Below are 26,449 nucleotides of genomic sequence, written 5' to 3'. Positions count from 1 at the left end.
GGAAAGTGAATGGTCAGGGGAGGAGATGTAGATTTGAGTCTCATCATTGTAGAGATTGTACGTAAAACCAAAGGCTTGGATTAGAGGAGGCGAACTGCAAGGTGGGGAGTCAGGCTTTAGGACAGAGCATTACAGAACTCCAACCATGAGAGGAAAAGGAGAATAGTAATTATGTTGGAGGTAGAACCACAGAAGGATTGCTTAAAGAGGTAGGAAGTGAACCAGGAGAGAACAGAGAGAATGCTAATGGAGTGGAGGCTGCACGACACTGTTGAGAGGTGGCAAAGAGATCCAGATAGATGGACATGGAGAAGTGACTCGGGCTTAGCGCCGAGAAGATCATTAGGTTCTTTATGGGGGTCCCTGGGCAGTAACAATGAAGGGGATGAAAAAACAGTTTGCAGAGGGTCAAAGAGAGCGAGACGAGATAAAGCGGGCAAACCTGTCATAGACAAGCCACTGGAGTAGATTACAGGCAGATGGTAGGTGGCTGGCATTTATAGAAAGGCAGATAGTTCTGTCTCCAATAATCCTGATAATAGAAGATAAGGAGAAGGTGTCAATAGAATAGAAGAGAGGCAGAAGATGAGATCCAGGGAGCGAAAGATTACAGTGGGTGGGAGAGGCCAAGGAGGATTGGGAATACATTTGGAGACGGTTATCATCATGATTCTGGGGCAACCACAGGCTATTTGCACCAAGTCAGCGACTAGCGGGCTACGTACAGCCTATTACCTTCGTCTCTCGCCTCCTGCCATGACTTGAGAATTAGATGTACCCGGACTGGAATCTGAGGTTGGAGATGAAATGAACAAAGTCGGGTGGCTTAATAAAGTTTCTACTCGTGGATTGCTGGATAGGGTAAGAGAAGCACACCGTAGAGACAACTTGTTCAAGACATTTGGGGTAATGAGGAACGTCTTTAGAGTTTGAATCTGCAGGATTTGGATTAGGAATATATACTGAGAATTTAGGAAGAAAGACGGTGTCCCGACCATAAGTATTGGGGTAAGGCTTAGGCTTCGGAGGGTGGAGGGATACGGTTAGGACGCTTACTGGCAGGTGTCTGTAGCCGGCGTCCCGTAGCCAACTCGTACGAAAGGATAAATCAGTCACTCTATAACAGTTATAACAAAACACAAAAGGAACACAATTACTGTATGACACCAGTCACCTTGTAGACAACTGTGGGTTATTACTTCGGGTGTGAGTCTTTATAGCAAGGCTCCTCACCCATTGCCGCCAACATGAGAGGGCCACTACTCAGTGCAGCGGGGTGAATGTGTCATGGCTACTGTTGGGTTTGATAGTGCTCAGAACTGTTACTTGGGTAGTTTTATTGCCAGGGTGCACAAAGAAAAAAGCTTTTTTGTGGGGACACTCCTTTTGTATAAATTACTGTAGATGTAATTACATATACGAAATGGGTGTTGAACCAAAACTTTTAATTCATTGTCAATTAAAATACAAGATCAAAAAGAAAAGACATTACAAGGAGAAAAACAGGAGATATGGTAAGAACTTACCTTTGTTATCTCCGTTTCTACGAAGTCCTTAGGGTCCACAGGGATACTTTGGGGTATAGGTCTTGGCTCCACAGCCATGGGCACCACAGAGTTAAAGATGTCCTCCAAGGATGCACTGGGCCCCCTCCTATACCCCACCCCCAGGCCAAGGCACCTCAGTTTTAGTATCAAGCCATAGGCCGGGAGAGAGGAAAAAGGAAGAAGAAAGTCTGGAACACACAAGATTCACATTCTCATAGAAAAGGGAGACAGAAACTGGTGACCAGAACACCCCCCTACAGAAGCACAGGGCGTCAGGGCGGGCGCCCTGTGGACCCTAAGGACTTCGTAGAAACGGAGATAACAAAGGTAAGTTCTTACCATATCTCCTGTTTTCTACCTCAGGGTCCTTAGGGATCCACAGGGATACCTTGGGGATGTCCAAAAGCAGTATCCTTCAAGGGAGGGGACGCTCCTGTGCTGAGAGGAGAATCCGCCGCCCGAAGGAAGCATCCTGAGAAGCAAATGTGTCAAAGGCGTAATGCTTGACGAAAGTATGGACAGAGGACCACGTGGCCGCCTTACAAAGCTGAAGAGCTGAGGTGCCACGTCGAGCTGCCCACGAAGGTCCCACAGATCTTGTAGAATGAGCTTTCACAGAGGGTGGCACTGGGAGTCCCTCGTGAGTGTATGCCTCAGAGATCGCCATGCAGATCCAGCGTGCCAAAGTCTGTTTATTGGCAGGCCAACCCCTCCTATGAAATCCATATAGGACGAACAAAGAGTCCGATTTTCTCAAAGAACAGGTACGGTCCACGTAAATCCGCAGAGCCCGTACCACATCCAAAGAAGCCTCACCAGCTGAGAGATCAGATGAATTAAAGGCTGGGACCACAATTTCCTCGTTAATGTGGAAACTAGACACTACTTTAGGAAGGAATTCGGGACGGGTACGAAGTACTGCCCTGTCCGAATGAAAAATTAGAAATGGGGGACGACACGAAAGAGCCCCCAAATCCGACACCCTTCTGGCTGAAGCAATAGCCAGAAGGAACACTGTTTTTGCCGTAAGCCATTTCAGATCCACAGAACCCAGAGGTTCAAATGGAGGATCCTGTAGTGCCTTCAGGACCACAGCCAGATCCCATGGAGCTACCGGATGGACATAGGGAGGCTGGATGCGAAGGACACCCTGCATAAAGGTACGGATATCAGGCCGCGTGGCAATCCTTCGTTTAAACAAAACCGACAGGGCAGAAACATGCACCTTCAGTGAAGCAAGGTGTAGACCTAAATCCAAGCCTGCCTGAAGGAAAGCCAACACTCTCGATATTCTAAACTCGCGAGGATCGTACGCTTTAGGGCGACACCACTCAAAATAGGTATGCCACACCCTGTGGTAAATTCTAGCTGAAGCCGGCTTACGAGCATGTAACATGGTATTGACCACCGCTCTAGAGAAACCCTTGGACCTCAAGAGGGAAGCCTCAAGAGCCATGCCATCAAAGATAGCCGACTCAGGTCCGGGTAGAGACAAGGACCCTGAGACAATAGGTCCGGCCTCTGAGGTAACAGCCAAGGAGTGTCGATGGATAGACACTGGAGATCCAAGTACCAACTCCTTCTGGGCCACCAGCAGGATCTTGCCTCCTTCCTGCCTGAACTTTCGAATTACTCGAGGCAGCAGGGAGAATGGAGGAAACAGGTACGCGAATTGGAAGTTCCACCGTGCCGACAGAGCGTCCACCAGGAGAGCTCCCGTGTCTCTTGTTCGGGATCCGTATGCCCACAGCTTGCGGTTGTGTCTGGAGGCCATGAGGTCTATTTCGGGAAGACCCCACTTGTCCACCAGGAGTTGGAACACCTCCTGGTGAAGAGACCATTGCCCCGGGTGTACATCGTGGCGGCTGAGGAAGTCCGCCTCCCAGTTCAGCACACCCGGAATGAAGACGGCCGAAATGGCCGGCAGATTGCCTTCTGCCCAAGTTAGAATGCGGGACACCTCCTTTAGAGCCGCTTGGCTTCGAGTTCCTCCCTGACGATTTAGGTAAGCCACCGTGGTGGCGTTGTCTGACTGAACCTGCACAGGTTTCCCTAGCAGGAACGGTCTTGCATGTTGCAGCGCCCTGAACACTGCTCGAATTTCCAATATATTGATTGGCAGGTTCGATTCCTCCGACGTCCACCGGCCCTGGAAGACATGTGGGCCTGTCACAGCGCCCCAGCCCCGAAGGCAAGCATCCGTTGTTAGAAGGACCCAATCCGAAATCCAAAACGGACGTCCCCTGCTGAGATGAGACTTTTGTAACCACCACGTCAAAGACAGGCGCACTTCCGGAGTGAGCCTGATCATCTGTGTCTTTATTCGACGGGGATTTCTGTCCCATCTGGACAGGATCAACATCTGTAGAGTCCTGGAGTGGAACTGGGCATAATCCACCATGTCGAACGTTGACACCATAGATCCCAGTAACTTCATCGCCGAGAGAAGAGACACTCGGCGACTGCTTAGAACATTGCGTATCTTGGACTGCAACAGGGCTATCTTTTCCTCCGTCAAAAAGATCCTCTGTTGCTGAGAGTCCAACAATGTCCCGAGATGGACCATTCTCTGAGAAGGAATTAGAGAGGACTTCTTCCAGTTCACTATCCAGCCGTGAGCCTGCAATACCGATATTGTCAGTTGTAGATGGCTGCAAAGGACTTGTGGCGACCCTGCCAACAACAGAAGGTCGACCAAGTAAGGTAACAGGCGAATTCCCTGCAACCGCAGGTGTGCCGCCATGGTCGCCATTACTTTTGTGAACACCCGAGGAGCCGTGGAAAGGCCAAACGGTAGGGCCTGAAACTGGTAATGGAGGTCCAACACTGTAAATCTGAGGTAGTGCTGATGAACCCTGGCAATGGGGATATGCAGGTAAGCATCCTGAATATCCAGGGACACCATAAAATCCCCAGGCTGCATAGCTAAAACAATAGAACGCAGAGTCTCCATCCGGAACCGAGGGACCCTTAAAAACTTGTTCAGGGACTTGAGGTTGAGTATAGGTCGGTATGATCCATTTGGTTTTTGAACCAGAAAAAGGTTGGAGTAATATCCGGTCCCTCTCAGGGATAACGGAACAGGTTCTATTACTCCCATTTGAAGCATAGAACGCACCGACTCTTGGATCGCTAGAGCCTTCGTTGGATCTGAAGGACCTGCTGTTACAAAGAACTGATGAGGAGGCCTTCTGCGGAAGGAGAGGGCATATCCTTGAGATACCACCTCCCGTACCCAAGTGTCTGTGATGGTTTTGAACCAACACTGGGCATATTGCAGAAGTCAGCCTCCCACCCTGGGATCCCCCAAGGGGAGGCCCAACCCGTCAGGCTGAGGGTTTGTCGTCCGGCTTGGCAGCTGGACGTCTGGTACTCCAAGCTTGCTTCTTGGTCTTAGTGGTCTTTTTGGGACCTGAAGGTCTCGGAAAGGACTGAACCCTAGGTTTTCCCGGAGGGCGATAGGGCCGAAAGGACGGATTTTTAGACCCAGACGGAGTCGGGGCTGAGGGTAGACACGCAGATTTGGCAGCCGCCAACGTGTCTACTATTTTGTCCAAGGCTGGTCCAAACAGGACCTGTCCATTGTAGGGTAAGCATTCCAAGCCTTTCTTGGATTCAGCGTCCGCCCTCCACGAACGTAACCACAAGGAGCGTCGAGCGGCCACAGCCGCTGCAGAAATCCTAGAAGTAAGCAGGCTCAAATCCAAAGCTGCTTCGTTAATGTACGTAGCAGAATCCCGAAGGTTACCCACTAACATAACCTGTTCGCTGGTACCCTCAGAAGCGAATGATGTCTCCAAAGCGTCCGCCCACCTTTCCATAGCCTGGGCCACCCAGCAGACAGCCATAGCTGGTCTAGATGCTCCTCCAGCAAGGGAATAGATGGACTTAAGACACACCTCCACCTTACTGTCTGTAGTATCCATCAGAGAAGACATAGACGGCATAGGCAAAGTTGCGCTCTTTACTAAGCGCGTAACGTGAGAATCCACCTGAGGAGGAGACTCCCATTTAGTGAAATAATCTTCCGCAAAGGGATAAGTACGTGCCAGACGCTTGTGAGGTTGAAATCTTTTTCCTGGAGATTTCCAGGCCTCCTCCATGTGATCAACTAGCTGACCAGATAGGGGAAAAACTGCTGCAGCTCCTTTAACCTCTTTAAAATAAGCATGAGTAGGCGCTGCAGGTAAGTTGTCGTCAGTAATTACCATGAGGCCTGGAATGTAAATACTAGACTTAGCCTCTGCTTGAGGAGTGTCAGTGTCCGACAAATCTAGAATTTCGCCCTCATCAGACGACCCGTCATCGTCATCATCCTGAGCGGATGGATATGACAATAACGGTCTTTTTTCAGGTCTAGATTGATCCTGCTGAGTGCTCCGCACCCCAGAATCAGACAAACCTGGGTCAGCCTGATTAAGGACCTGTTGCGGGGGGCACTGCATTACTATCAGTCCCGGAACTCCCAGAACAGGAGGCGGGACTACCGCCTGCTGTGCAAACCCCAATTGTGGAAACGTAGGAGGGGCTGCAAGCCTATTTACAAGAACAGTCAGGGCTTGTGCAAAACAAGCCCAAGGTGGTTCCTGAGAGGTGCTGGGTACAGCAGAGGTACCAGGGATGGCCAAACATGCAGCACATAACCCATCCTGGAGTACCGCCCCCTCCCCCACACCTGCTTTACATCTGGAGCAGGAAAATAGGAGAGGTGCTCCTCTAACAGAGTCCTCACTGGACATAGTGGTATGTGACTCTCCTCTCACAGAAGTAAATCTTAAACTGTGAGGTAAATTCCTACCCTGACAGTACTGGCACTGAGAGGGCTGGTCAGGAGGAAGAAATAGGGATAGCTAAAATGGCTGACAGGAGAAAAATCAGGCTACACAGAGCTAGCATAAAGTCACATACAATGCAGAAAAACCCTGCACTAAGTGCACTATCACTTACACAGACTTACAGTCCGGTAGTGATAGCGCTACATACGCTGACCTTTACTGGAGGAGAGGTATGTAAGGGGCGCCCCAGGCTCCGCACCCTTGTCACCACAGCGTCCTGGGACACATAAAATGGCCGCCGGAGGATGAAGGGAGGCGGGCCTGAGGAGGATCACTGCCTCAGCCCGCCAAAACCTTAATGTAAGGCGCCGACAGCAGTGATGGGGAGGAGCCTCCTGTGCGCTACAGGGAAGGCATCCTCCCCTGGCAGGCCATTAACCCCCCGGGATGCTGGAGCGTGTTCCGCAACGCTCCAGCCCCGTATCCTGGTGGTCTAGTGGAGAGCGCAGGCATCCGCCTGGCTCCACTATACTGCCATCCCCAGGGAGCCCCCAGCCCTGGGGACGCCGGACTGTGATTCAGCGGGCGCCTACCGCAGACACCCGCTGCTTACCTGCTGCCCCCCGTAGGTCCGGCCACAGTCCCAGGCCCCTGGAGGTTCCGCTAGCAGGAACCCCCAAGAGCCCGCCGAGCTCCCCGGATCACTACCGGTGGTCGGCGCCGGCGGGGGTGTCAGAGCGGTAGCATGGACGTCCGCTGGACAGTCCTATGCTACCGCTCTTGAAGATCTTCAGGGGCTGTCACACAGCCCCCCTCTGCGATGACCCAGCTTCCCGGCCGGGCACCTACTGAAAACTGAGGTGCCTTGGCCTGGGGGCGGGGTATAGGAGGGGGCCCAGTGCATCCTGGGAGGACATCTTTAACTCTGTGGTGCCCATGGCTGTGGAGCCAAGACCTATACCCCAAGGTATCCCTGTGGATCCCTAAGGACCCTGAGGTAGAAATCGTATAATATGGTAAGATTTTCAGTGGCGTAGAATATAGCGGCCTATTCCAGTTTAAGGCGGAAATATATGACAATCTCTCAATTCCCCTTTAGGGTATTAGTGAGAAATACAGCAGCTAGAAAGTATATGATATAAAGGTAATCTCTTAAACTGCATACACACGTAACGATTTTAGTAACCAATGATTTTCGTTCAGTTTTTCCCTTGAAAATGTTAACAAAAATAGTTTACAAAAATCGTTGGCTACTAAATTAATGAACGATTTTGTCAACAATTTTCATGAACGATGAACGATTTTTTAATCATGCATACAGTGAATGGACATCGTTCATCGTTCATTCTGTACAACATGAACGATTTTCTGAATGAAAATCGTTATGTTGGACAGTCAGAATGGACGATGAACTACAAACTAAAAATGGGAGCGTGCTTGGATGATTATCGTTCACCCCCCAAAAAAACTATTTTTTAAACGATTTATCGATAACGACGTCATTATAGTTAAAAAGTAAAAAAAAAAAACATTACGTGTGTACGCACCTTTAGCATCCGCCGATCTATTGCTGAACTATTTGTGGCATTAGTACAATATTCTGACCTTATGTGGGAACAGATTGTTCCCGTCATTCAAATAAGCAGCAAGAAAATGCTACACGGTAATTGGTTAATATGCCTGTAAACAGTTCACCATTAATTCATAGCTGTGACCAGATACTCTTCATTGTATTAATCTGGCATTGTAATCATAGGTATCGAGACAGTGTAACATTGGTTCATTACTGTTGCCAGTCGTTTTTCAAAGCAACATGTATTTAGGTAGTATTTACATTAAAGGGTGATGGTATATTACTAATTTATACCCTATAATATACAATTGTATCAGCTGAGTATAACTGTCCGCAGGGCCGGTGTTAGGCGCACATTTGCGCCCTCCTCGCATACATCTGGGATAGGGAGCTGACAATTGGCTCTGTCACTGTTCGGCTGGTCCTCCAACTGGCATGGTGGTGCGCGGCTGAGGCAGCTCATCCATTGCTCCAAATCTTGGGCACAGCACAGCGCGCACAAAGAAAGTAGGCGTGCGTGCGCTGCATGATGTCATCACGTACATCGCACGTGTAAACTGCCGGTCTACATGCTATTGCTGGCTGTGGTGCTGCTTATAACAACTTAGTAAGGTAGGGAAACAAACTAGCTCCTCCCTCTCAGGGGGCTGGGGACATAAATTACATTTAAATTCACGGCGATCTGGCTAATGAGTTCATCCTCCTATAGACTTGCATACAGTTTTTCGGGTGCAGTGAGGAAACTTCTTTCCCCAAATGTTTTTGGATCTAATAAGCTCATGGCTACACTGCATGAAATAGCAACGATCTCTGTTATTATACAGTAGTATGAGAGCAATGACTGGACTCTCTGCTCCCAGGGCATGTCCAGGAGACCACCTGGGAAAAAAGATCTGCTCTAGGCTTCTCACTTACTAACCAGCAGGGAACGCTCATGTCTATGGCTTGTCACATTCACTACTGTATCAGGAGTAACCAAAACTGAGTTTTCAAGTCATTTTGATGTTCAGTGCTCTCAGTCATTTTTGCATCATATACAGATTGTGACAAAGTTCAGTATATGTCAATGTTTTAGAAAGCTAACTAGTTAGCTATTGCAAATGTTTAGTTATGTAATCAAACATACTTAAGCCTGTGTCAACATGGTCTTACCTTCAAATACAAAATAAATGCCATAAACATTGTTATTGAGATATGAATTCCAATATTCATAATTGAGGCAACAGTGCCCCCTACTGCCTATTAATATTATGTATATTTCTAAAAGTGACCTTTATACCTGTTAAACTGCCTACTCAGGAGTTTTTCTCTCAGAAACAGCCTATATAAGCTGTAATGTGTCAGTATAGAATTAGCCTTATTCCTGGAATAACACTGACTGCAGACAGAAGTGCTAGGACATTTGAACATAATCCAGTCTCTAGATGCTGAGAGAAGGGCTCCTGGATTTGCTGATGTGAATGCTGTATCTACTGAATTAAATCGACAAATGTAGCTAAAGTATTATAATAAAGAAACAAATTGAATATAAAAGTGTAAATTTAAGTATCATTTCTGGGAATCCACCCATCTGTGATCTCTTAGTTTGAACCCACCTGAAACTACTGCTTACAATGTCTAGCTTTTCAATCTACTGAGTTGGTGATGGGCCAGGGGAGGTGGAGTCCAGGTGGTGCTCTTAGGATGGCAGGATCTGAGGGGATAATGGGGCATTGCCCCTCATAGGATGGCAGAGACGTGAGCGGATGGTATGCAGTCGAGAAGCCGGTGGACCTAATCCCGACAGCCGGCTTCCCGACTGTCATATCCCGGCAAGGGTCTAAAGACAGGTGTCGATATGCCGACGCCTGTCATTAGACATACGCTGGGAGCCCAACGCCCAGCATCCCGAACGAAGGGACGCCGGGCGCGGATAGCCGCGCGGGGGGGGGGGGGGGGAGTTAGGTTAGGCACCCCCCCGGGAGGTTAGGCTTAGGCTAGGGGAAGGGGGGTTAGCTTTAGGCACCTCCGGAGAGGGGGACTTAGGGTTAGGCACCCCCCCCCCCGGGGGACTTAGGTTTAGGCGGCGGGGAAGGGGGTTAGGTTTAGACACTTAGAGGGGGGATTAGAGTTAGGGGATAGAAATAGGTTAGAGAATACTTACCTTTGACGGGATGCCGCTGTCGGGATTCCAACCGCCGGGCATGGGTCCGGCGGTAAATCATACCGATTCCGAGTGGATACTGGGGCATTGTCCCTCTTAGGATGGCAGGATGTGAGCGGATACTGGGGCATTGCCTCCCTTAGGATGGCAGGATGTGAGTAGATAATCTGGCATTGCCTCCCTTAGGATGGCAGGATGTGAGGGGATACTGGGGCATTACTCCTCTTAGGATGGCAGGATGTGAGGGGATACTGGGGCATTTCCTCCCTTAGGATGGCAGGATGTGAGGGGATACTGGGGGCATTGCCCTTCTTAGGATGGCAGGATGTGAGAAAATACTTGGGCATTACTCCTCTTAGGATGGCAGGATGTGAGGGGATACTGGGGCATTACTCCTCTTAGGATGGCAGGATGTGAGGGGATACTGGGGCATTGCCCCTCTGAGGATGGCAGGATGTGAGGGGATACTGGGGCATTGCCTCCCTTAGGATGGCAGGATGTGAGGGGATACTGGGGGCATTGCCCCTCTTAGGATGGCAGGATGTGAGAAAATACTTGGGCATTACTCCTCTTAGGATGGCAGGATGTGAGGGGATACTGGGGCATTACTCCTCTTAGGATGGCAGGATGTGAGGGGATACTGGGGCATTACTCCTCTTAGGATGGCAGGATGTGAGGGGATACTGGGGCATTGCCTCCCTTAGGATGGCAGGATGTGAGGGGATACTGGGGGCATTGCCCCTCTTAGGATGGCAGGATGTGAGAAAATACTTGGGCATTACTCCTCTTAGGATGGCAGGATGTGAGGGGATACTGGGGCATTACTCCTCTTAGGATGGCAGGATGTGAGGGGATACTGGGGGCATTGCCCCTCTGAGGATGGCAGGATGTGAGGTGATACTGGGGGCATTGCCCCTCTGAGGATGGCAGGATGTGAGGGGATACTGGGGGCATTGCCCCTCTGAGGATGGCAGGATGTGAGGGGATAGTATGGTTTACTACTTTATTCTTTTCTTGGTGGATTTTCTCAAATAGGGAATAAAAACCATGACACCTTCTCAAAAAGGTAGAGAAACATTTTATTCAACAATGTACAACGTGTATACGTGATTGTCTGTAAAATTATTTCTATTTAAAAAAAAAAATAAAAATGATAATTAGGCAGCAAATAATTTAAAGCATTTTGTACAAAGCCAGCAAATGCACTTTATAACTCAATTAAAATCAGCAACATCCCCATCCCCCTCCCCTCGGCCACTGACTCAGTGTTTCCCCATTAAGGTGCGGTCCCGATATGTGGGGCGCTGCTTCCCTGGTGTCCACTTAATTAAACTTTGAAAGCTTGAAATGGTTATGAAAAGAACCCTCTCTGCCGATTTGTGGCCACTGTGCAAATAATTTGGCTTTTATGTGCAAAAAAAAAAAAGTAAAAAAAAAAAAAAGGCAAAATGAAGGCAGCGCGAGGTAATCACTGGGGTCCTGGTCATGACTGATGATTTTGTGTTGGTAGAAGTAGAATCGTTATAGAAGCGTAACCACGGCCGTTCTCGCCGTATTGTGTCTCGGGGATAGAAGCGGTGACATTGTCCTTTAGGCCCAAGCTGGAGAGGTGGGAAAATTGCGCACGATGGCGCAGGTTTTAAAGTATTGAAATGTTTGTAGTAGTTGACTAATCGGCAACACTGGGAGAAAAAAAAAATCATCGACAGAGAAAACGATCTGACGGCACACTGGCCATCGCCTTCGTACAGTGATTATAGATGACATCTTGCTTTGTCGTTCACCAGAAGGTCCTAATTGGCCCGCACGCCGCCATCGGAGATGAACGGGTAAATCTGACACATCTGGTACTACACGGTTCAGCCGGTGAGACAGATTAGGTGTCCTTCTTCTCTCGGGCGCAGTGTCCTTACTTGTGTGGTGGAGGAAGCTTTGGGTCAAGGGTCTACGAAGGACACCATAATGTAACGAGTCCCCACGGTGGTGGGGAGGCCCTCGTGGTAATGGGTTAGCCGGCCCGGGTGAATCAAGGACCATCCTTTGCGCGGAGATTCCACTTGGCAGTTGTAGCGGATGAATCGGCACCCGCCGCCCTGAGTGGGTGAGAGAGAGGAAGATGAGACAAGGGGCAGGAAGGGGGTAAAGATGAGAGGAACGTGAGGAAGGGCCGGGAAACAGACGAAAGACGTGTGAGGATTTGGAGTGACGCGAGTAGGGATATCATGGGTTACAGGAGCTGGGGATGACTGTGACGTAACAGGTTAAGGGGGGTAACGAGGGTCTTGATAGTGCTCTCACCTCATAGTCAATCCCTTTCCTGTTGAGGGCGACGTTGATGGTGAACGTGGAGGAGTCATGATGAGGACGCAGGAAGGGCTGCTCGTCTGGCCGGTATCGGACTATGAAGTTGAGAAGCGCCTTTGCCTGATGAGGGAGAGATCGGTGATTGTAGGTTCCCCAGGTAGCGATATACATTACAATGAGGAAGTAGCCCCCTTAGCAATAACTGACCCAGCACTCCGGGTGTTTAGGTTACCTTGGTGAAATAGCCGGGGAAGATTTTCTCAGTGACGGGGGCGATGTACTCCTGCAGGAACTTTAACCACTCCTCCTGGAATCCAACCTGGGTCATGTGGATGTCTACCGTGGGGACGCTCTCGTAGCCGCCAGCCAGGCGCTGGTCCTGGGGGGAGGGAGGGTGGCACAGAAAGTGGGAACTGAGAAGGGGACAGTCTAGATGCGCTTGGCATAAGGACACTATGCAGATAAACACAGAGATAGGAGTAACTGGTCATATAATAAAGGTCACAGCTGGCACCCCTCCTCATCCCTACCAAGTGCCATCTCACCACGGCTTTCCCTCAGCACCTGAGGGAGTCTATGCTGGAATGGAAATCCGTGTCTACACAGGGACGGGTTAAGCGACATTCCGCTAATCCTCTACAGAGATCCTGTTACGGGATAGATTCATTTGGAGAAATACATTTAGAGTGATGGGCTTTGCACTTCGGATCAGCACCGCTTTAAATTTTGAGGTCAAACCCTCCGACTTAGTAAAAATACCACCAATCTTGCGATGGATACGGGGGGGATCACCCAGGAGTGCGACAACAGGAATGCGCTGAGAGGCCCCGGTGACGGCTAATCTTTGAAGATCGGAGTATTTGGGTTACAACTGTCAGAGGTTTATCAACTGCGTAGACAGACAGCCACTCGGCAAATATTACATTTTTCTGTCCCCCTCCCCACCTCAATTTTGCCTATTACCATGACTGCTGCTAATCCAGGCTATACAAGTGCTAATCCAGGCTATACAAGTACTAATCCAGGCTATACAAGTGCTAATCCAGGCTATACAAGTGCTAATCCAGGCTATACAAGTGCTAATCCAGGATATACAAGTGGTAATCCAGGTTATATAAAACCTTTTTTTGGTTCAGGCTCACAGGTCTGACATTGTCTTAATGTTATAAACCTTGTACCTGGGAGATGAGTTTAGCTGCATTTTCAAAGGTATTTACAGCACATTTAATAGTGAAGAAACAAGCAGACATTGAGGAAGCCCTAACGCTGGGCTGCAGGCTTACACGTTGTGACCAAAATTTGAACAAAATCCTCATGCTTTCACTTTCTATAAGGAACCACCAGTGACTGGCACCGATAACAACTGTCTCCCATCTATAAGGAACCACCAGTGACTGGCACCGATAACAACTGTCTCCCATCTATAAGGAACCACCAGTGACAGTCACTGGCTCCGACAACAACTGTCTCCCATCTGTAAGGAACCACCAGTGACAGTGACTGGCTCCGACAACAACTGTCTCCCATCTATAAGGAACCACCAGTGACTGTGACTGGCTCCGACAACAACTGTCTCCCATCTGTAAGGAACCACCAGTGACAGTGACTGGCTCCGACAACAACTGTCTCCCATCTGTAAGGAACCACCAGTGACCGTGACTGGCACCGACAACAACTGTCTCCATTCTCTAAGGAACCACCAGTGACTGGCACCGACAACAACTGTCTCCCATCTATAAAGGAACCACCAGTGACAGTGACTGGCACCGACAACAACTGTCTCCCATCTATAAGGAACCACCAGTGACTGTGACTGACACCAACAACAATGGTCTACCAACTATAAGGAACCACCAGTGACAGTGACTGGCACCAACAACTGTCTCCCATCTGTAAGTAACCACCAGTGACTGGCACCGATAACAACTGTCTCCCATCTATAAGGAACCACCAGTGACTGGCACCGATAACAACTGTCTCCCATCTATAAGGAACCACCAGTGACTGGCACCGATAACAACTGTCTCCCATCTGTAAGGAACCACCAGTGACTGTGACTGGCACCGACAACAACTGTCTCCCATCTATAAGGAACCACCAGTGACAGTGACTGGCTCCGACAACAACTGTCTCCCATCTGTAAGGAACCACCAGTGACCGTGACTGGCTCCGACAACAACTGTCTCCATTCTCTAAGGAACCACCAGTGACCGTGACTGGCTCCGACAACAACTGTCTCCATTCTCTAAGGAACCACCAGTGACTGGCACCGACAACAACTGTCTCCCATCTATAAGGAACCACCAGTGACAGTGACTGGCACCGACAACAACTGTCTCCCATCTATAAGGAACCACCAGTGACAGTGACTGGCACCAACAACTGTCTCCCATCTATAAGGAACCACCAGTGACTGTGACTGACACCGACAACAACTGTCTCTCTTCTATAAGGAACCACCAGTGACAGTGACTGGCACCGACAACAACTGTCTCCCATCTATAAGGAACCACCAGTAACTGTGACTGACACCAACAACAATGGTCTACCATCTATAAGGAACCACCAGTGACAGTGACTGGCTCCGACAACAACTGCCTCCCATCTATAAGAAAGACCAGTGACAGTGACTGGTGCCAACAACTGTCTCACATCTGTAAGGAACCACCAGTGACAGTGACTGGTGTCAACAACTGTCTCACATCTGTAAGGAACCACCAGTGACAGTGACTGGCGCCGACAACAACTGTCTCTCATCTATAAGGAACCACCAGTGACAGTGACTGACTCCGATAACAACTGTCTCCCATCTGTAAGGAACCACCAGTGACTGGCACCGACAACAACTGTCTCCCATCTGTAAGGAACCACCAGTGACTGTAACTGGCACCGACAACAACTGTCTCTCTTCTATAAGGAACCACCAGTGACAGTGACTGGCGCCGACAACAACTGTCTCCCATCTATAAGGAACCACCAGTGACAGTGACTGGTGCCGACAACAACTGTCTCCCATCTATAAGGAACCACCAGTGACAGTGACTGGCGCCGACAACAACTGTCTCCCATCTACAAGGAACCACCAGTGACAGTGACTGGCGCCGACAACAATTGTCTCCCATCTATAAGGAACCACCAGTGACAGTGACTGGCACCGACAACAACTGTCTCCCATCTATAAGGAACCACCAGTGACTGGCACCGACAACAACTGTCTCACATCTATAAGGAACCACCAGTGACAGTGACTGGCTCCGATAACAACTGTCTCCCATCTGTAAGGAACCACCAGTGTCTGGCACCGACAACAACTGTCTCCCATCTGTAAGGAACCACCAGTGACAGTGACTGGCACCGATAACAACTGTCTCCATTCTATAAGGAACCACCAGTGACAGTGACTGGCACCGACAACAACTGTCTCCCATCTATAAGGAACAACCAGTGACAGTGACTGGCACCGACAACAACTGTCTCTCATCTATAGGGAACCACCAGTGACAGTGACTGGCACCGACAACAACTGTTTCTCATCTATAAGGAACCACCAGTGACTGTGACTGGCTCCGATAACAACTGTCTCCCATCTATAAGGAACCACCAGTGACTGGCACCGACAACAACTGTCTCCCATCTATAGGGAACCACCAGTGACTGGCACCACCAACAACAGTCGCCCATCTAGGAACTACCAGTGACACTGACTGGTACCGACAACAACTGTCTCTCATCTATAAGGAACCACCAGTGACAGTGACTGGCTCCGATAACAACTGTCTCCCATCTACAAGGAACCACCAGTGACAGTGACTGGCGCCGACAACAACTGTCTCCCATCTATAAGGAACCACCAGTGACAGTGACTGGCACCGACAACAACTGTCTCCCATCTATAAGGAACCACCAGTGACTGGCACCGACAACAACTGTCTCCCATCTATAAGGAACCACCAGTGACAGTGACTGGCACCGATAACAACTGTCTCCCATCTATAAGGAACCACCAGTGACTGGCACCGACAACAACTGTCTCCCATCTATAAGGAACTACCAGTGACAGTGACTGGCACCGACAACAACTGTCTCTCATCTATAAGGAACCACCAGTGACAGTGACTGGCGCCGATAACAACTGTCTCCCATCTATAAGGAACCACCAGTGACAGTGAATGGCACCGACAACAACTGTCTCTCATCTATAAGGAACCACCAGTGACAGTGACTGGCACCGACAACAACTGTCTCTCATCTATAAGGAACCACCAGTGACACTGACTGGTACTGACAACAACAGTCTCCCATCTATAAGGAACCTCCAGTGACTGGCACCGACAACAACTGTCTCCCATCTATAAGAAAGACCAGTGACAGTGACTGGTGCCAACAACTGTCTCACATCTGTAAGGAACCACCAGTGACTGGTGCCAACAACTGTCTCCCATCTGTAAGGAACCACCAGTGTAGGTGACTGGCGCCGACAACAACTGTCTCCCATCTGTAAGGAACAACCAGTGACAGTGACTGGCGCCGACAACAACTGTCTCCCATCTATAAGGAACCACCAGTGACAGTGACTGGCTCCGATAACAACTGTCTCCCATCTGTAAGGAACCACCAGTGACTGGCACCGACAACAACTGTCTACCATCTATAGGGAACCACCAGTGACTGGCACCACCAACAACAGTCGCCCATCTATAGGGAACCACCAGTGACAGTGACGGGCTCCGATAACAACTGTCTCCCATCTGTAAGGAACCACCAGTGACTGGCACCGACAACAACTCTCTCCCATCTGTAAGGAACCACCAGTAACTGTGACTGACACCAACAACAATGGTCTACCATCTATAAGGAACCAGCAGTGACAGGCACCAACAACTGTCTCCCATCTATAAGAACCACCAGTGACAGTGACAGGCGCCGACAACAACTGTATCCCATCTATAAAGAACCACCAGTGACTGTGACAGGCACCGACAACAACTGTCTCCCATCTATAAGGAACCACCAGTGACAGTGACTGGCTCCGACAACAACTGTCTCCCATCTATAAGAAAGACCAGTGACAGTGACTGGTGCCAACAACTGTCTCACATCTGTAAGGAACCACCAGTGACTGGTGCCAACAACTGTCTCCCATCTGTAAGGAACCACCAGTTTAAGTGACTGGCGCCGACAACAACTGTCTCCCATCTGTAAGGAACAACCAGTGACAGTGACTGGCGCCGACAACAACTGTCTCCCATCTATAAGGAACCACCAGTGACAGTGACTGACACCAACAACAACGGTCTCCCATCTATAAAGGAACCACCAGTGACAGTGACTGGCACCAACAACTGTCTCCCATCTATAAGGAACCACCAGTGACAGGCACCAACAACTGTCTCCCATCCATAAGAACCACCAGTGAAAGTGACTGGTGCCAACAACAACTGTCTCCCATTTATAAGGAACCACCAGTGACTGTGATTGGCACCAACAACAACTGTCTCCCATCTATAAGGAACCACCGGTGACAGTGACTGGCACCGACAACAACTGTCTCCCATCTATAAGGAACCACCAGTGACAGTGACTGACACCAACAACAACTGTCTCTCATCTATAAGGAACCACCAGTGACAGTGACTGGCACCGACAACAACTGTCTCTCATCTATAAGGAACCACCAGTGACACTGACTGGTACCGACAACAACAGTCTCCCATCTATAAGGAACCTCCAGTGACTGGCACCGACAACAATTGTCTTCCATCTATAAGGAACCACCAGTGACTGGCACCGACAACAACGGTCTACCATCTATAAGGAACCACCAGTGACTGTGACTGGTGCCAACAACAACTGTCTCCCATCTATAAGGAACCACCAGGGACTGTGACTGGCACCAACAACTGTCTCCCATCTATAAGAACCACCAGTGACAGTGACTGGCGCCAACAACAACTGTCTCCCATCTATAAGGAACCACCAGTGACTGTGACTTGCACCGACAACAACTGTCTCCCATCTATAAGGAACCACCAGTGACTGTGACTGGCACCGACACCAACTGTGTCCCATCTATAAAGGAACCACCAGTGACTGTGACTGGCACCGACAACAACTGTCTCTCATCTATAAGGAACCACCAGTGACAGTGACTGGCGCCGACAACAACTGTCTCCCATATCTATAAGAAAGACCAGTGACAGTGACTGGCACCGACAACAACTGTCTCCCATCTATAAGGAACCACCAGTGACAGTGACTGGCTCCGATAACAACTGTCTCCCATCTGTAAGGAACCACCAGTGACTGGCACCGACAACAACTGTCTACCATCTATAGGGAACCACCAGTGACTGGCACCACCAACAACAGTCGCCTATCTATAGGGAACCACCAGTGACACTGACTGCTACCGACAACAACTGTCTCTCATCTATAAGGAACCACCAGTGACAGTGACTGGCTCCGATAACAACTGTCTCCCATCTGTAAGGAACCACCAGTGACTGGCACCGACAACAACTCTCTCCAATCTGTAAGGAATCACCAGTGACAGTGACTGGCGCCGACAACAACTGTCTCCCATCTATAAAGAACCACCAGTGACAGTGACTGGCTCCGACAACAACTGTCTCCCATCTATAAGAAAGACCAGTGACAGTGACTGGTGCCAACAACTGTCTCCCATCTATAAGGAACCACCAGTGACTGGCACCAACAACTGTATCCCATCTATAAGAACCACCAGTGAAAGTGACTGGTGCCAACAACAACTGTCTCCCATCTATAAGGAACCACCAGTGACTGTGACTGGTGCCAACAACTGTCTCACATCTGTAAGGAACCACCAGTGACAGTGACTGGTGTCAACAACTGTCTCACATCTGTAAGGAACCACCAGTGACAGTGACTGGCGCCGACAACAACTGTCTCCCTTCTATAAGGAACCACCAGTGACACTGACTGGTACCGACAACAACTGTCTCTCATCTATAAGGAACCACCAGTGACAGTGACTGACTCCGATAACAACTGTCTCCCATCTGTAAGGAACCACCAGTGACTGGCACCGACAACAACTGTCTCCCATCTGTAAGGAACCACCAGTGACTGTGACTGGCACCGACAACAACTGTCTCTCTTCTATAAGGAACCACCAGTGACAGTGACTGGCGCCGACAACAACTGTCTCCCATCTATAAGGAACCACCAGTGACAGTGACTGGTGCCGACAACAACTGTCTCCCATCTATAAGGAACCACCAGTGACAGTGACTGGCGCCGACAACAACTGTCTCCCATCTACAAGGAACCACCAGTGACAGTGACTGGCGCCGACAACAATTGTCTCCCATCTATAAGGAACCACCAGTGACAGTGACTGGCGCCGACAACAACTGTCTGCCATCTATAAGGAACCACCAGTGACTGGCACCGACAACAACTGTCTCACATCTATAAGGAACCACCAGTGACAGTGACTGGCTCCGATAACAACTGTCTCCCATCTGTAAGGAACCACCAGTGTCTGGCACCGACAACAACTGTCTCCCATCTGTAAGGAACCACCAGTGACAGTGACTGGCACCGATAACAACTGTCTCCATTCTATAAGGAACCACCAGTGACAGTGACTGGCACCGACAACAACTGTCTCCCATCTATAAGGAACAACCAGTGACACTGACTGCTACCGATAACAACTGTCTCCCATCTATAAGGAACCACCAGTGACAGTGACTGGCACCGACAACAACTGTCTCTCATCTATAGGGAACCACCAGTGACAGTGACTGGCACCGACAACAACTGTCTCTCATCTATAAGGAACCACCAGTGACTGTGACTGGCTCCGATAACAACTGTCTCCCATCTATAAGGAACCACCAGTGACTGGCACCGACAACAACTGTCTACCATCTATAGGGAACCACCAGTGACTGGCACCACCAACAACAGTCGCCCATCTATAGGGAACTACCAGTGACACTGACTGGTACCGACAACAACTGTCTCTCATCTATAAGGAACCACCAGTGACAGTGACTGGCTCCGATAACAACTGTCTCCCATCTGTAAGGAACCACCAGTGACTGGCACCGACAACAACTCTCTCCCATCTGTAAGGAACCACCAGTGACAGTGACTGGCACCGATAACAACTGTCTCCCATCTCTAAGGAACCACCAGTGACAGTGACTGGCGCCGACAACAACTGTCTCCCATCTATAAGGAACCACTAGTGACTGGCACCGACAACAACTGTCTCACATCTACAAGGAACCACCAGTGACACTGACTGGTGTCAACAACTGTCTCACATCTGTAAGGAACCACCAGTGACAGTGACTGGCGCCGACAACAACTGTCTCCCATCTATAAGGTACCACCAGTGACAGTGACTGGTGCCAACAACTGTCTCACATCTGTAAGGAACCACCAGTGACAGTGACTGGTGTCAACAACTGTCTCACATCTGTAAGGAACCACCAGTGACAGTGACTGGCGCCGACAACAACTGTCTCCCATCTAAAAAGAACCGCTAGTGACTGTGACTGGCACCGACAACAACTGTCTCTCTTCAATAAGTAACCACCAGTGACAGTGACTGGCACAGACAACAACTGTCTCCCATCTATAAGGAACCACTAGTAACTGTGACTGACACCAACAACAATGGTCTACCATCTATAAGGAACCACCAGTGACAGGTACCAACAACTGTCTCCCATCTAAAAGGAACTACTAGTAACTGTGACTGACACCAACAACAATGGTCTCCCATCTATAAGGAACCACCAGTGACTGTGACTTGCACAGACAACAACTGTCTCCCATCTATAAGGAACCACCAGTGACTGGCACCGACAACAACTGTCTACCATCTATAGGGAACCACCAGTGACTAGCACCACCAACAACAGTCGCCCATCTATAGGGAACTACCAGTGACACTGACTGGTACCGACAACAACTGTCTCTCATCTATAAGGAACCACCAGTGACAGTGACTGGCTCCGATAACAACTGTCTCCCATCTGTAAGGAACCACCAGTGACTGGCACCGACAACAACTCTCTCCCATCTGTAAGGAACCACCAGTGACAGTGACTGGCACCGATAACAACTGTCTCCCATCTCTAAGGAACCACCAGTGACAGTGACTGGCGCCGACAACAACTGTCTCCCATCTATAAGGAACCACTAGTGACTGGCACCGACAACAACTGTCTCACATCTACAAGGAACCACCAGTGACACTGACTGGTGTCAACAACTGTCTCACATCTGTAAGGAACCACCAGTGACAGTGACTGGCGCCGACAACAACTGTCTCCCATCTATAAGGTACCACCAGTGACAGTGACTGGTGCCAACAACTGTCTCACATCTGTAAGGAACCACCAGTGACAGTGACTGGTGTCAACAACTGTCTCACATCTGTAAGGAACCACCAGTGACAGTGACTGGCGCCGACAACAACTGTCTCCCATCTAAAAAGAACCGCTAGTGACTGTGACTGGCACCGACAACAACTGTCTCTCTTCAATAAGTAACCACCAGTGACAGTGACTGGCACAGACAACAACTGTCTCCCATCTATAAGGAACCACTAGTAACTGTGACTGACACCAACAACAATGGTCTACCATCTATAAGGAACCACCAGTGACAGGTACCAACAACTGTCTCCCATCTAAAAGGAACTACTAGTAACTGTGACTGACACCAACAACAATGGTCTCCCATCTATAAGGAACCACCAGTGACTGTGACTTGCACAGACAACAACTGTCTCCCATCTATAAGGAACCACCAGTGACAGTGACTGGCGCCGACAACAACTGTCTCCCATCTATAAAGAACCACCAGTGACTGTGACCGGCACCAACAACAACTGTCTCCCATCTATAAGGAACCACCAGTGACTGTGACAGGCACCGACAACAACTGTCTCCCATCTATAAGGAACCACCAGTGACAGTGACTGGCTCCGACAACAACTGTCTCCCATCTATAAGAAAGACCAGTGACAGTGACTGGTGCCAACAACTGTCTCCCATCTGTAAGGAACCACCAGTTTAAGTGACTGGCGCCGACAACAACTGTCTCCCATCTGTAAGGAACAACCAGTGACAGTGACTGGCGCCGACAACAACTGTCTCCCATCTATAAGGAACCACCAGTGACAGTGACTGACACCAACAACAACGGTCTCCCATCTATAAAGGAACCACCAGTGACAGTGACTGGCACCAACAACTGTCTCCCATCTATAAGGAACCACCAGTGACTGGCACCAACAACTGTCTCCCATCTATAAGAACCACCAGTGAAAGTGACTGGTGCCAACAACAACTGTCTCCCATCTATAAGGAACCACCAGTGACTGTGATTGGCACCGACAACAACTGTCTCCCATCTATAAGGAACCACCGGTGACAGTGACTGGCACCGACAACAACTGTCTCCCATCTATAAGGAACCACCAGTGACAGTGACTGACACCAACAACAACTGTCTCTCATCTATAAGGAACCACCAGTGACAGTGACTGGCACCGACAACAACTGTCTCTCATCTATAAGGAACCACCAGTGACACTGACTGGTACCGACAACAACAGTCTCCCATCTATAAGGAACCTCCAGTGACTGGCACCGACAACAAGTGTCTTCCATCTATAAGGAACCACCAGTGACTGGCACCGACAACAACGGTCTACCATCTATAAGGAACCACCAGTGACTGTGACTGGTGCCAACAACTGTCTCCCATCTATAAGAACCACCAGTGACAGTGACTTGTGCCAACAACAACTGTCTCCCATCTATAAGGAACCACCAGTGACTGTGACTGGCACCAACAACTGTCTCCCATCTATAAGAACCACCAGTGACAGTGACTGGCGCCAACAACAACTGTCTCCCATCTATAAGGAACCACCAGTGACTGTGACTTGCACCGACAACAACTGTCTCCCATCTATAAGGAAGCACCAGTGACTGTGACTGGCACCGACAACAACTGTGTCCCATCTATAAAGGAACCACCAGTGACTGTGACTGGCACCGACAACAACTGTCTCTCATCTATAAGGAACCACCAGTGACAGTGACTGGCGCCGACAACAACTGTCTCCCATATCTATAAGAAAGACCAGTGACAGTGACTGGCGCCGACAACAACTGTCTCCCATCTATAAAGAACCACCAGTGACTGTGACCGGCACCAACAACAACTGTCTCCCATCTATAAGGAACCACCAGTGACTGTGACTGGCACCGACAACAACTGTCTCCCATCTATAAGGAACCACCAGTGACAGTGACTGGCTCCGACAACAACTGTCTCCCATCTATAAGAAAGACCAGTGACAGTGACTGGTGCCAACAACTGTCTCCCATCTGTAAGGAACCACCAGTTTAAGTGACTGGCGCCGACAACAACTGTCTCCCATCTGTAAGGAACAACCAGTGACAGTGACTGGCGCCGACAACAACTGTCTCCCATCTATAAGGAACCACCAGTGACAGTGACTGACACCAACAACAACGGTCTCCCATCTATAAAGGAACCACCAGTGACAGTGACTGGCACCAACAACTGTCTCCCATCTATAAGGAACCACCAGTGACTGGCACCAACAACTGTCTCCCATCTATAAGGAACCACCAGTGAAAGTGACTGGTGCCAACAACAACTGTCTCCCATCTATAAGGAACCACCAGTGACTGTGATTGGCACCGACAACAACTGTCTCCCATCTATAAGGAACCACCGATGACAGTGACTGGCACCGACAACAACTGTCTCCCATCTATAAGGAACCACTAGTGACAGTGACTGGCACCGACAACAACTGTCTCTCATCTATAAGGAACCACCAGTGACACTGACTGGCACCAACAACAACTGTCTCTCATCTATAAGGAACCACCAGTGACAGTGACTGGCACCGACAACAACTGTCTCTCATCTATAAGGAACCACCAGTGACACTGACTGGTACCGACAACAACAGTCTCCCATCTATAAGGAACCTCCAGTGACTGGCACCGACAACAAGTGTCTTCCATCTATAAGGAACCACCAGTGACTGGCACCGACAACAACGGTCTACCATCTATAAGGAACCACCAGTGACTGTGACTGGTGCCAACAACTGTCTCCCATCTATAAGAACCACCAGTGACAGTGACTTGTGCCAACAACAACTGTCTCCCATCTATAAGGAACTACCAGTGACTGTGACTGGCACCAACAACTGTCTCCCATCTATAAGAACCACCAGTGACAGTGACTGGCGCCAACAACAACTGTCTCCCATCTATAAGGAACCACCAGTGACTGTGACTTGCACCGACAACAACTGTCTCCCATCTATAAGGAAGCACCAGTGACTGTGACTGGCACCGACAACAACTGTGTCCCATCTATAAAGGAACCACCAGTGACTGTGACTGGCACCGACAACAACTGTCTCTCATCTATAAGGAACCACCAGTGACAGTGACTGGCGCCGACAACAACTGTCTCCCATATCTATAAGAAAGACCAGTGACAGTGACTGGCACCGACAACAACTGTCTCCCATCTATAAGGAACCACCAGTGACAGTGACTGGCTCCGATAACAACTGTCTCTCATCTATAAGGAACCACCAGTGACACTGACTGGTACCGACAACAACAGTCTCCCATCTATAAGGAACCTCCAGTGACTGGCACCGACAACAACTGTCTACCATCTATAGGGAACCACCAGTGACTGGCACCGACAACAACTGTCTACCATCTATAGGGAACCACCAGTGACTGGCACCACCAACAACAGTCGCCTATCTATAGGGAACCACCAGTGACACTGACTGCTACCGACAACAACTGTCTCTCATCTATAAGGAACCACCAGTGACAGTGACTGGCTCCGATAACAACTGTCTCCCATCTGTAAGGAACCACCAGTGACTGGCACCGACAACAACTCTCTCCAATCTGTAAGGAACCACCAGTGACAGTGACTGGCGCCGACAACAACTGTCTCCCATCTATAAGGAACCACCAGTGACTGTGACAGACACCGACAACAACTGTCTCTCTTCTATAAGGAACCACCAGTGACAGTGACTGGCGCCGACAACAACTGTCTCCCATCTAAAAGGAACCACCAGTGACTGGCACCGACAACAACTGTCTCACATCTATAAGGAACCACCAGTGACACTGACTGGTACCGATAACAACTGTCTCCCATCTGTAAGGAACCACCAGTGACTGGCACCGACAACAACTCTCTCCAATCTGTAAGGAACCACCAGTGACAGTGACTGGCGCCGACAACAACTGTCTCCCATCTATAAGGAACCACCAGTGACTGTGACAGACACCGACAACAACTGTCTCTCTTCTATAAGGAACCACCAGTGACAGTGACTGGCGCCGACAACAACTGTCTCCCATCTATAAGGAACCACCAGTGACTGGCACCGACAACTGTCTCACATCTATAAGGAACCACCAGTGACACTGACTGGTACCGATAACAACTGTCTCCCATCTATAAGGAACCACCAGTGACAGTGACCGGCACCGACAACAACTGTCTCCCATCTATAAGGAACCACCAGTGACAGTGACTGGTGCCAACAACTGTCTCACATCTGTAAGGAACCACCAGTGACAGTGACTGGCACCGACAACAACTGTCTCTCTTCAATAAGGAACCACCAGTGACAGTGACTGGCACCGACAACAACTGTCTCCCATCTATAAGGAACCACCAGTAACTGTGACTGACACCAACAACAATGGTCTACCATCTATAAGGAACCACCAGTGACAGGCACCAACAACTGTCTCCCATCTATAAGAACCACCAGTGACAGTGACTGGCGCCGACAACAACTGTCTCCCATCTATAAAGAACCACCAGTGACAGTGACTGGCTCCGACAACAACTGTCTCCCATCTATAAGAAAGACCAGTGACAGTGACTGGTGCCAACAACTGTCTCCCATCTGTAAGGAACCACCAGTGTAAGTGACTGGCGCCGACAACAACTGTCTCCCATCTGTAAGGAACAACCAGTGACAGTGACTGGCGCCGAC

The 26,449-nt window shown here is 49.5% G+C and overlaps 1 protein-coding gene across 1 annotated transcript in view; it reads right to left on the bottom strand.

Moving 5' to 3' along the window:
- Positions 1-11,101: 11,101 nt before the first annotated feature.
- LOC148473242 (multifunctional procollagen lysine hydroxylase and glycosyltransferase LH3-like) overlaps positions 11,102-26,449 on the bottom strand; it is a gene marked incomplete at its 5' end in the record, with an annotated part of 33,539 nt that continues 18,191 nt past the window's right edge. The window contains 3 exons of the mRNA XM_088459914.1: positions 11,102-12,131; positions 12,337-12,462; positions 12,575-12,721. Coding sequence (XP_088316040.1) covers positions 11,976-12,131; positions 12,337-12,462; positions 12,575-12,721 — 429 coding nt within the window. The remainder of the gene's footprint in view (positions 12,132-12,336; positions 12,463-12,574; positions 12,722-26,449) is intronic.

This window comes from Taudactylus pleione, unplaced genomic scaffold, assembly GCF_031769625.1.
Source record: "Taudactylus pleione unplaced genomic scaffold, aTauple2 ptg000949l, whole genome shotgun sequence".
Lineage (NCBI taxonomy): Eukaryota > Metazoa > Chordata > Amphibia > Anura > Myobatrachidae > Taudactylus > Taudactylus pleione.
The sequence above is the reverse complement of the archived record's forward strand: the minus strand, read 5'-3'. Positions and strand labels throughout refer to the sequence as shown.